The sequence below is a fragment of the Ahaetulla prasina genome, chromosome 1 (genome assembly GCF_028640845.1).
Source record: "Ahaetulla prasina isolate Xishuangbanna chromosome 1, ASM2864084v1, whole genome shotgun sequence".
NCBI lineage: Eukaryota > Metazoa > Chordata > Lepidosauria > Squamata > Colubridae > Ahaetulla > Ahaetulla prasina.
The window spans coordinates 346,620,685-346,633,311 of NC_080539.1; the positions used below are offsets into that span (position 1 = coordinate 346,620,685).

The 12,627-nt window shown below is 34.6% G+C and overlaps 1 protein-coding gene across 1 annotated transcript in view; it reads left to right on the top strand.

The window, feature by feature from the left end:
- The first annotated feature begins 681 nt into the window (after nucleotides 1–681).
- C1H14orf39 (chromosome 1 C14orf39 homolog) overlaps nucleotides 682–12,627 on the top strand; it is a 32,362-nt gene continuing 20,416 nt past the window's right edge. Inside the window, exons 1-4 of the mRNA XM_058162693.1 lie at nucleotides 682–936; nucleotides 9,811–9,898; nucleotides 11,355–11,411; nucleotides 12,517–12,573. Coding sequence (XP_058018676.1) covers nucleotides 682–936; nucleotides 9,811–9,898; nucleotides 11,355–11,411; nucleotides 12,517–12,573 — 457 coding nt within the window. The remainder of the gene's footprint in view (nucleotides 937–9,810; nucleotides 9,899–11,354; nucleotides 11,412–12,516; nucleotides 12,574–12,627) is intronic.

The window sequence follows — 12,627 nt, forward strand, 5'->3', positions numbered from 1 at the left end:
GTCCTTAGGTTGCAGAAGGCTCTTCTGAAAGGCAAATCCAAGACACCTCTTTTTCCTGCCCAGAACTTTAAAGCACAGCGTTCAAAAACTAACACCCACTTTTTAATATTTGGAAAGGAATTGAATAGTAAGTAACTCAAAACAGAACCTTTAAGCAACACTTTTCCTCCATCGTTGCCTTGCTTATTATTAATCCTTAACGGTGGGAGGCAGCAATTCTCAAAAGGGATGTTCTCTTAATGGGAGACTTGGGGAGATTTCTTTCCTCATCCTGGAAGAGTTGGGAGGCCTTAGAAATGCGAATTATAAACAACCCTCGTGCAGATCATTTGGCTGGTTCCTTTTGCAGTGGGAAAAAAAAACCTCCAGCTTGAGATGCGAGGAGCGATCTCTATCCGGAGAGAGAAATCTGAGGCTGGAGGGAGGTTCTTCCGCCGCTTTTTCTTCAGTATCAAGCACACGGCGACTTTTTCCTGGGAAGATCTGGCAAATCAGGCGGCGGATACATAGCGCAGATAGTTTGGAGGTGTCGGGTCAGATTACTGCACGCCTGGCTATGCGCCGACGTTCATTCTGACGGATAAGCCTGATATTATTTTCACAGATCTACCCCGTTCACTTGCAGGGGGAAAAGCCCTCTGAGCCATTGTCATCGTTTATGCGAGACTTGCAACTAGCGGGATGGCAAGCCTTTCAGTATCGCTCATTTTCATAAACACCGTTAGGAGAGTAAGAACAAAAGTCAAGAACGAAAGGGTGCATATTGGGGGATTAACCCATACTTTGGAAAAGTCTTCGTGGAGGCAGAAGCGCCAGACCCACGCTAGGCAGTTCACTGATCCGATTCGTTTAAAACAGATGTATTTGGATTTAAAACAAACAGAGATGTCAGTCCTGGGCATGTTTATTGATTCTGTGTTAAACCTCAAACTGCGGGCAAGAAGGCTTATTCTCAGGTTCTGGTTCCATTGGACTGCAGCCTTAAAAAGATTTATTAAACGTTTTTTTTAATAGTAAACTCATGGCATCCATGGAATATTTAAAGCTGAATTTACAAGAAATAGGAAGAAACGAAACATTTTAATGGCCTTTTGCCACCTCCCACAAATTTTCATAGACTTGCAATCCTTGGGGTTAATTTAATTAAGAGATGCAGATAACTAATTCATGTTGTGTTTTATTTTGAATGGATTAGATATTGGTGATTTTCAGGAAGAATAAACAAGGGGAGACATGGAAAATATGCTGCCTATTGTAAGTTCTTCCATAAGAATTCCCACTTTGAAAATGTATATTATTCTACAAATTTTAATTAATTTCAATCCGAAATGCATTGAGAGATATCTCAGTAGAAGTGATACAATTTATTTATTTACTCTCACCTTTGGGACTGGATCCACTGAACTAGCTAAACCTTACTTACTATATATTTATCCAGGGAGTGGCTGAAAAAAACACAATAGAAAAAAAACACAATAAACTGGACTTTTAAGTAAATGAGTTTCAGACTAGGAAGAAAGCCCCCTGTAGGCAGTTTGTGTGTAATTTTACACTATATCACTTCAATCATGTTAGTCTGTTGTAGCAGAAACAAAACCTTGGTACATCTAATTCATAAAGTTTTGGCATAAGCTTTGGTAGACTATGATTTGTTTCATAAAAGGTACTGAATGTTCTCTATTAAAAGATGTAATCTATTTCTAAACACCCAGGAACAGATTAAGGCGAAACAAAACATTTGGAGGTATAGATAATTATATGTAAACATTGGCCATTCAGAAAACAGTAGCAAAGTTATCATTACATAGATTAAGACAGGTGATGATATAAAATCTTGATCATATTTACAGTATTTCAGCCTTAGGATGCAGATGTGTACATACTTACTAGGAATAAGGTCTTTCTAATATACTATACATGATAGGCATGTGCACAACTATACTATAAGGATTTCAGTACATTAATTTATATGAAAGAATAAACTCATCTTAAATATCTCCTGTTAAAATAAAGGGATCTTACCTTGAGCCAGTAATTTCAAATCCTATTTATTTATATGATATGGGGGAAATGACTGATTAATTTTTGGGAATTAGCTGTTTAGTGCCAAATTTTTTTCAATCACTATGAAAGCAACCAAAGAGGCAGTGATTGACTGAAAGACTTTCAGCTCCTGTTCAAAACGTTGCAATTTAACTATCTAGTATTTTTTTTTCAGAGCACATTTATTCATGTTTGCTCCCATTTTATATTTTAGTGGCTTTCCTGGGCAAATCTCATTCCCTACTGATCATGTTACCTAATTTGGTAATTAAATATTTGCAAGAAATCAACCAAGCTCAGAGAGTACCAAGGACCCCACCCTTACCTAGATTAAATAGACCCTAGTGGTTGCATTAAGTAATATAGTATACTAATTTTGCCTATTTCAATATAACATGACAAATTTGACTAATAACATGGTGTGAAGGCACCATTCATAAGTGCATGGACATAACACTTTCTCAAGCATGAGTGTGTGCATACATATACATATATCATCTTTAAATCAGTTTCTGCACTGGCAGCCATTTTTTTTCTTTTACTGTTCCTGGAACTGGAAGATCTTTTTCTTATACATTTGTTAAATGAAGCAGAGAAATGATTCATAGGATCTTCAGTGGACATTTATTGGGATGTTTGGTAAATGCAAGCTTTTACCTGTTGTATCACCCTTCTACACAATGCCTTGCAAATATGTTTCAGCTAGCAATTCATGAATAGCCTCATTTTCCATGAATGCCTTACAAAGAAGTAATACCAACAAGTAGGCATTGACAGAAAAAAAAACAAGACTGGTCCTATCTAGTTGTATTTGCCATCAGTATAGGATAGGATAGGTCATGGTGGGAAGAACTAAAAAAAATAGTTGACATTGTATTTCAAAGAAATGGTAGGGTTAAAGAGACTGCACTGCATGAATATGAGTTTGTTAACACCTCCCTGTGTGAGAGGAAACTGCCAGCAAACTGGAAAGGCTGCTTCCCTTTCTAGGAGGCCAATTTTGGATCTTGAAGTCCTAGGTAACTCATGGCTGCTCTTCAACCTCTCCTTTTCTGAAAGATTATCAAAGCAATGGTAATGGATCAACTGTGTTGCATCCTAGAAGAAATGTTGAAAGACTCAAAGTATATTTGGTATTAATAGATAAATGGATATGATGTGATTTTGAATCGCATGTGAGGCTACTATTGTGATATAACTCAAATCTGAAATAGAAAAGATGTTCTGCACAAATGCCTGGGCTAAATAAAGATTTATTCCTTAAATTGCCTTAGTAATATATACTTATGCTTAGCAATATATACAATATTACAACTGAAACATGTATTTACTAAACAGTTTGGCCTACACTTAGCAGTATCTTGGATACCTGTAATTTTAGTTGCTGAAAGAGATGCTATCCTTGAACAGAAGTCAGTTTTATACTTAGTATTATCTATATATTTGAGCTGATCTGTGGAAGGAATAATCGGAATATCCAATTTTGGAGGGTCAATGAGCCTAGGTATTAAAAATATGAAAATATGTTTTTAAAATAAAACTAATTCATCAGACAATATTATTTGGATCCAAAGAATATTTAGACTTTTTTTATTGGCAATGAAAGCATTATTTAACTGACATCAGTTGGTTTTGTTCTGTTATACTGTGATTTTGATCTCAATATATACTGTATGTTAATATGGTTTTGAAAAAACATTAAACATCTCAGTGTCATGTTGAACTGTATTTTTTAAATTTGGAACTTTTCATATTGTGAAGAACTTTAGCTTTACTGTATTGAGCTTAGAATACTGCAAAGATGATAGTTTTATGTAACTGGAAAGTCACTCTTCAGATTTTAAGAATGGTATTAAAGTTATGGTTTAATAATTAGCATATTCTTGGTATTTCTTTTCTTCAATAAAACAATATTTCTTATTTTTCTTATATTTTTTAAAATATTCTTGATTAATTTAACTTTTCTTGTCCTTTCTTTGAGATTCTATCAATATACAGATACAATTTTTAACAGTCTCTCCCAATAACCAGAAGGAATTTTCTAAGTCTGTTTTAAGAAATATAGCCTTGAATAGGGCCTCTGTGGCTCAGACTGGTAAGACAGTCTGTTATTAGAATAGAATAGAATAGAATAGAATAGAATAGAATAGAATAGAATTTTTATTGGCCAAGTGTGATTGGACACACAAGGAATTTGTCTTGGTGCATATGCTCTCAGTGTACATAAAAGAAAAGATACGTTCATCAAGGTACAACATTTACAACACAATTGATGGTCAATATATCAATATAAATCATAAGGATTGCCAGCAACAAGTTATAGTCATACAGTCATAAGTGGAAAGCGATTGGTGATGGGAACTATGAGACGATTAATAGTAGTGCAGATTCAGTAAATAGTTTGACAGTGTTGATGGAATTATTTGTTTAGCAGAGTGATGGCCTTCGGGAAAAAACTGTTCTTGTGTCTAGTTGTTCTGGTGTGCAGTGCTCTATAGCGTCGTTTTGAGGGTAGGAGTTGAAACAGTTTATGTCCAGGATGCAAGGGATTTTCACGGCCCACTTCTTGATTCATGCAGTATACAGGTCCTCAATGGAAGGCAGGTTGGTAGCAATTATTTTTTCTGCAGTTCTAATTATCCTCTGAAGTCTGTGTTTTTCTTGTTGGGTTGCAGAACCGAACCAGACAGTTATAGAGGTGCAAATGACAGACTCAATAATTCCTCTCTAGAACTGAATCAGCAGCTCCTTGGGCAGTTTGAGCTTATACTAAGTTGGCGCAGAAAGAACATTCTTTGTTGTCCTTTTTTAATGATGTTTTTGATGTTAGTTGTCTTAACACAGCTGCCTGCAATTACTGCAGGTTCCAGTCCCACCAGGCCCAAGGTTGACTCAGCCTTCCATCCTTCATAAGGTAGGTAACATGAGGACCCAGATTGTTGGGGGCAATAAGTTGACTTTGTATATAAATATACAAATAGGATGAAGACTATTGCTAACATAGTATAAGCCGCCCTGAGTCTTGGGAGAAGGGCGGGATATAAATGCAAATTAAAAAAAAAAAACTCCAAAAAGATTGAGTTTGGCTTATCCTTGAGTATATGCACTATTGTAGTACATATTTTAAAAATACATGTATCCCGTATATACTCAACAGATAAGCCCATTCACAGATAAACTATCCTTCAAATTTTTAATCAAAATAACATGAAACATGGATGATCCATGGACTACCTATAGTCAGACCAATTGTAAAAAAAATGAAAATTTTGAAGGTTGACTTATTCACAGGTAATGCAGTATCTTGTTTGAAAATTGGAGGCTCAGATTATCTATGGATGGGTTTATATGTGAGTATATACGGTAAATATAAGAATATATGCTATCATTATTATCAAAATAATGATTTTGATAATCATTTAATTAGTGCAATCAATATGTATCAATTCAAAGCTATTTATGATTGACCAATAAGTTGATGTTGTTTGTTAATAACATTTACAACATTGCTATTGTCATAAGCAGTTCCACAATTAATTTCCTGTATATTATTTGTAATTCATATGTGACCTTGGAAGGTAATTATCTGTCTTTCTGCTTGACTGATTCTGCTTGACTCTGTGATATTGTCAGGGTAACAGCAACACACACACACTCACACACACACACACACACACACACACACACACACACTTTATTTTTATGCTGCTTATTTACAAAGGCTCTGGACATATAACAATAAAAAATCAAACAAAAAGAATAATCTAATAACATAAAATAAACCAAATAATAACTATTAAAAAAGCAAAATATTATTGTTGAAAGAGACCAATGAATCAAATATCAATTAAGGGAGTACATGCTATTTTAGTTTCAGAAAATAATAGTTTATCACTTGGACATGCGCTGAAATAATATTAATTAGCAATCTAATTCTATATACAATGTCTGAGTAAATATGGATTATAGGTTCTGAAATGTCTGTATTTGTTCCAATTTAATTGCATAAGCAATCTGAGATGGTCTCAAATAGCAAAATAAATATGAACCAACAAAAGAACATGTAACAACTTCGGTTCTCTTATAATTGTGTACAACTTTCATTATAAAAACTAATCAAGGGTAAATGCAATAATAACAATCCTGCAAAACAATGAACGATTCATGTATGATAAACAGCATGCTTTTCCAGATTTGCTCTATTAGTTTATGTGATACACTCTCTTAAGACAATAAAATAGATTGAGCTGGCTGTGTTAGGTTTACATTCCAATTATGTAAAATTACAAATAGGCCCTGCTAATGGAATGTAGCACTGTGATAAAAGCAAAATGCACTTGTAATCCTTTTCAAAGTTACCCTGAGTTATCTCATCTTTCATTTGGTTTCCTTTTTCTCAGGCCAACAACCAAACAGTCTATATTGTATTTCATTTGGTTCTTTATAAAAAATATCCATTTACTGAGATTTATATGCTGCTCCAATCCAACAGGACTCTGAGCAGCTTTCACTCCCTTTACAGTAACTGTGTTAAAATCCAACAAAAATATAATAAAATAAAATATGTGACCAAAAACCCTGCAGGAAATGGCCTTTTAGTAATGGATCTATATTGCCTTTCCCATATGCAATGGTTTGGCACAAAATAATTTTCTAATCATGTTATTATTGAAAAGTATTTGCAATCTTTAGTTTTAATCTTCTGCCTAAATACCTAATTGTATTTTACTAATATAAATAGAATTGGCTCCAGTAGGAGAGCATTGTGGTGGAGGTGATTAATAGATTAAAAACAGATCCTCGTCCTCCCCTCCATCCTGCTCCCACCCTCCCCATATTTTAATTGGCCGAAGTATTTGGATCTTCAGAGTATTTGATGTATATGCTTTAGTTCTTGTATAGTTTTTAACTTTTTTTAGATTGTAAGCCACCCAAAGTTACCCTGTGGTAAGATATGTGGCCAATAAATTTCATAAACAAACAAACAAACAAACAAAATGTTTATAGTACTTACAGAAGATAAAGGAAGCTCCTTATGTATTGGCTATCAATGTATTTCCTTGCTGATATGTTGCACAAATTCTCCAGCAGATGGAGTATCTTGATTGCTTTTCTTTGAAAGTTCTGCATTAGGGGAAATTTGTTGGAGAACCAAGGCAATTCAGTCTGCTTCCATTGTCTCAAGAAGTGATTTATTTATTTAAAAGGCTTTTAAGCTGCTATCTTGGTTCCTAAGTGGAAAACACCTGTGGACATTTTGCTAGTAATCTAAAGAAAAGCTATATTAATTTTGGGATTTGACAATTAGACATATTTATGATTACAGAAATCTTGGATATTACCGAATTTTAGATGAAAATATTAATTTTTTAATATTTGTAACTATTGAAGAAAGTTGGAAGCTATTCTGTTTTTATTTCTGTTTGTTTTTATTCTTTTGCACTTTCCCTTCAGCTAGGTTTTCCCTTTTTTAAAGTTTTATTTATTTTTTATATTTTTTCTTTTGTAGAAAATTATTAAGATACAGTATATTTTTAAAAAAAGGCTTTTAAGCCAAGGAAAGCTGACTCTGAGTGAAGGATAATGCCCAACTTCATAAATTCAGATATAAAACAAACAGTGAAACAAAGTGATATAAATAATAATAGAACATATATATAGCAAAAGAAAAAGAACCAAAGAAACAGATAGGAATTTCATAATCAAAGGATCAAATTTTTTTAAAAAATATACCATATACCAGAGAAAGTAGTTTTAACATCCCAATCGCTGGGATCTAATGGAACTGCCACATTTCAATAGACTTTCTAAAAACTAGGAGGAAAGGAAACAGTATGATGTCCTGAGGCAAGCTAGTTCAGAGCAAATGGTCTATAACTACAACAAGCAGCTCCTGAGAGAAGGAATTAGAATTAGAATAGAATGAGCTGGAAGGGACCTTGGAGGTCTTCTAGTCTAACCACCTGGTCAAGCAGGAGAAGGAACTGGAGTGTGACCACCTAACTCAAACTAATTAGGAATGCAAATGATATTGGGAAACAACAATGTAAGTGACATATCAGTCTAAGTGCTATTGCTATTCTGAAATCCACAGTAGATCCTTTGGTTTACTGCCTGGTAACTTCAGGAAATGTGAATAATAAGAAATGCTCTAATCAGTTTTCTTGCTGCTTTTTCAAAAGGCTCCTCCCCCTTCCCCTCCTGTCAGAGCAGTTACTGAATCTTATTGGGCAAAGTCAAAGGCCCAGCAGCCAATCACACAACTGTTGCTACATCTAATCCTGAGGACCCAACTGCTCTCTTCAAAAGCTAAGAAGCCTTCAGGGATTGAAGTGAGGGCGGAAAATTGCTTCTGCTGCCCAAAATATATGGATTTCTTTCTGATTGCAGCCCTCAGTGTTTCCAATACTCCTTCCTTAAATACTTGCTTTCCCAACTACAGCTAAAACCCTCAGGGGAGAGGAAGAGGCTGGAGAAAAGCAGTTGAGCCGTCTGGTTGAGGAAAATGGCAAATAGAAGCTTGCATTTGTGGAAGTGCGATGGTTGAAGCTATTTTAAAGCTGCAAAATTGCTTCTCACATCAACTTTTTAAAATTCTGGCAGGACATTTGTTTTTATTTATAAATAAAAATAGATTATTTACTTATAAATAATTTATTATGGGGAGGGAAGTTTGTAGGATATTAGAACTGAAGTAAGAAAAAATAACTACTGCAGTACCATCTCCCCCTCAAATAATGTTTGACTAGATTAGTATGTATACAAATATTTTCCCCTTTTCAATTCTCTGTTAATTTACTTGGACAATTGAAAACAAAATTGGAGGAGAGATGAGACTAACCAGATCTCGAGTCATGTTGTTAAGGGAGAAAATATCAGGGAGCACCTTAAGCTCATGTATAAAAAAGTAAGATATGCAGACAAATAACAATCAATCTATCAGTAAAGAAGAAACAGACCTTGGAGCACAGTGTTATCTATACAAAAAATTACTATTAGTCAGAAAAATAATTACAATTTGCTGCTGTGTCATATATGCAGAAATCAACAAGCACAGCTTTTATATATTTTTTTAAGATGTGCAGATAAATCTAGTTGCTGATGCCTGTAGATCACATTATTGTCAAAAGAGCTGGTTCAAAATAAATAAGCTTAAAGGATGCTGAAACCTTTTCCCATAAGGAAAGACAGATGAGTTTAAAAAAAGATGGCTAAGTGGATAGTGAAGAGATATGATAAAAGGAAGGGTACAATCCAGTTGGTTTGTGAACCTTTAAAAAAATTTCTAGGAGGACAACATTTCAGAAGCTATTTGGCATACAGACCCATGAATGAGGACTAAACACATCCAGGCAGCAGCAAAGGACGGGGCATCTTTTTGCTCAGCACTATGCTTAGAAGAGCAAAGGGGCAGAAGGGCAGCCTCCTCAAAGGCACCTCATACTAGCCAGGCATTCATAGACTTAAGTGTGAAGTGATACAGCAGAGGAGAGGTGACCCTGTTTGTGAGAAGAATTGTCATCCACAACTTGAGGCACTGATCTTGCTTCCCCACCTGTATGGACGCTAAAAGTGATCAGTCTTGTAGGATTATTAGAGGAAGATCTGGATTAGGAATGGGGACAGAACAGAAAAAGAGGGTTATTTCCAACTGGGAATGATACTTTCTCAAAATGTGGTTGCATAAAGAAAACTCAAAATGGTTTGCCTTGGCTTCTGAGTTCTGTCAGAACAAAACTTGTAAGGTTTCAAGTGTTCTATTCATAGGTAACACTAGATATTCAGGACCAGCTTCTCCCCCCTTACTTATCACTGAAGGCAGGAACAGGAGTGTTCAGTACGCCTCTTACTGTAGGTAATCCATAGTGAATGCTACATACCATCAAAATTTTATGAAAATTTGGTAAAGTTATGTTTTGAAAATAGGTACCTATGACTTTTTTTAAAGATGCTTTTAAGTTTAGCCTGCTTTCCCTATTTGTTTTTGCCTCCTTGACAGGTTTAATCAAATAAAACCAAGTGCATTATTCTTTTTTGATGTGTCTGCTTGCAGAAAGTATAACTATTCCTTCAAAAAATGGGGTCATTATTGATGTCTCTTAATACCACAGAAAACAGCAGAAAGAAAATCATATACAGATTGTACTTACAAAGTTCAACAAGCCAACTAAATCCAACACAGTACTAACAGTCTTTTCATTTATACAATGTTAGTAATGTTAGCAATACTTACATTTCAACCAAACTAATCCAGGCAAATATACTTTTATAACACCTGCCAGAAAATTAAAGCACAACAAAGCGTTCACAAAAACCATGAATTATATCTTCCCTTCAGAAAAGCTTTTTTAAACAGCAATAATACAGCATTATTATTTATTAGATTTGTTAAGGTTGTCCAATTCCTGAAAGATTCTGGGCAGCTTACAATACTTGTAATTCGTTATTTGAAAACACAACTCCTATAAAACAGCATTTCCAACATTAAAAAAAAAAACTTAACAGGGACTTCAGAGACACCCTTACCCCAGGCTTGGATATATTAAATGGCAATATGAACTGTTGTATTCTTCTATCATGAATTTAACCCCCTCTAGGCTACGCGTTGTCTTTTTTTAAAAAAATCCTTTCAACTTAAAATATCACATTTGATAGAAAACTCTTGAGGCATGTAATTTGTTTCAAGTTAGGCACTTTGAAAAGTTGTTTGGAAGTTGAAATATTTGAAGACTGAAACATATTGAGCAACCAGCCATGAGATTCACATCTCTTTAATACAATTCAATCCAAATACTGAATATAGTTTATTACTTATTAATTTTACCTTTTGATTCACATCACAGTGGGAAAAGACTTCACTCAGAGTATGATGAATATTTTCGTAAGTCAAAACATTGTGTGCCTACATATCAGCTTACATCATGGGTTCATCCAGATGCTGCTTACATCATAAATCTTCTATTATTTTCAGAAAATGATTTAATATATTGACGAAAGGTTGGGGTATCCTAGGTACTCCAAAATTTGTTAGCATTTTTATCTTGGAAGTCTGGACCCTGCCTGTTACATCTAAATTTCAGCTTTTCAGCATCTGTATTTCTTTTAATTCTTTTTTGCACCTTTGCCAGTTTTTTGTCAATTACCCCCTCATCTTATGCTCATAAAAGTTTACATTGGGAATAATAATGGTAACAATTATTAATGAAGTTTGAATATAGGAAGTAGAATAAATGAACAAACAATGAAAAAATATTCGGGTGATTCTCTGCAATTGTGAATTTATAATTTTCTTTTCCTGCTTTTAAATTTAGATTGCAAAATGGCTGATACTCTCTTAAGCAATCTGGACAAGTTACTGCTACAATTTGGTATGTTAGAAAGTTTCATCCTAAAAATAGTCACTAAAAGAAATTCTTAATTTTATTCCAGGTGGTCAAAATTTTTGGATTATCTGAATTAATTGCACAGATGGCTCTTATATAAATCTCTTTATGAGAAGATGTGACATTACATAGAAATGTCACTAGTTAGTCTCATTAAAGTGTTTCTTGGTACAGACAATGGTTTAAGAAATTACATATGGAGTGATGTTGTTTAGAGCAGAACAGAGTTACAACTAAAGATCATTTAGATATTTGCAGGTCAGATCTGTTAGCCCTGAACTCTTCTGTCTATGGAGATTCTCAGTTACCCAGGTCATGGTTGTCCCAAAGGTGCTTTTTTGAAGAGGCAACTGGACCTTCTGGTTTTTCTTTGAAGACATTTCACTTCTCATCCAAGAAGCTTCTTCAGCTTCCTGGATGAGAAGATAAATTTCTTTCTTCAAAGAAAAACAGAAAGTCCAGTTGCTTCTTGAAAAAAAGCACCTTTGGGACAACCTGAACTCTTCTTTTACTTCTCATTTTCATTTTGCTTTCCTATTCCCATTTCTTTTATTTTAACTTCTGGGTTATTTAAATGAATGGTTACAAGGAGACACTGTAAACAAGAAAAATATTTGTAAACTGTAATAGTAAAAGTAACTTGGAGATGCAGAATTAGAGCTGGAATAAATAAGGAAAAATGCATACTATGGTTCAACTACATATAGAATCAGAGGTGGTATTCAGCAGGTTCTAACTGGTTCTGGAGAACTGGTAGCGGACATTTTGTGTAGTTCGGAGAACCGGTAAACACCACCTCTGACTGGCCCTGCCCCCATCTATTCTCTGCCTCCTGAGTCCCAGCTGATTGGGAGGGAATGGGGATTTTGCAGTTTCCTTCCCCTGGAGTGGGGTGGGGCCCACCACACCACACCAAGCCATGCCATGCCCACCGAGCCACACTTACAGAATTGGTAGTAAAATTTTTTGAATCTCATCACTGTGTAGAATGGCAATAAAAATTGACCAAACTATGATTGAAAATGAATATTTATTTTTTACATTTAAATTTGATTTATATCAATACAAAACATGTATCTATTTTCTTCAGTTTTTCAGCTTGAACAGGCATCTTACTCCAAGGAATATGAAAGACAACAGATACAGCGTGAGTATATTTTATGAATATATTAAAAAAGATGTAATATTATAGTAAAACAGC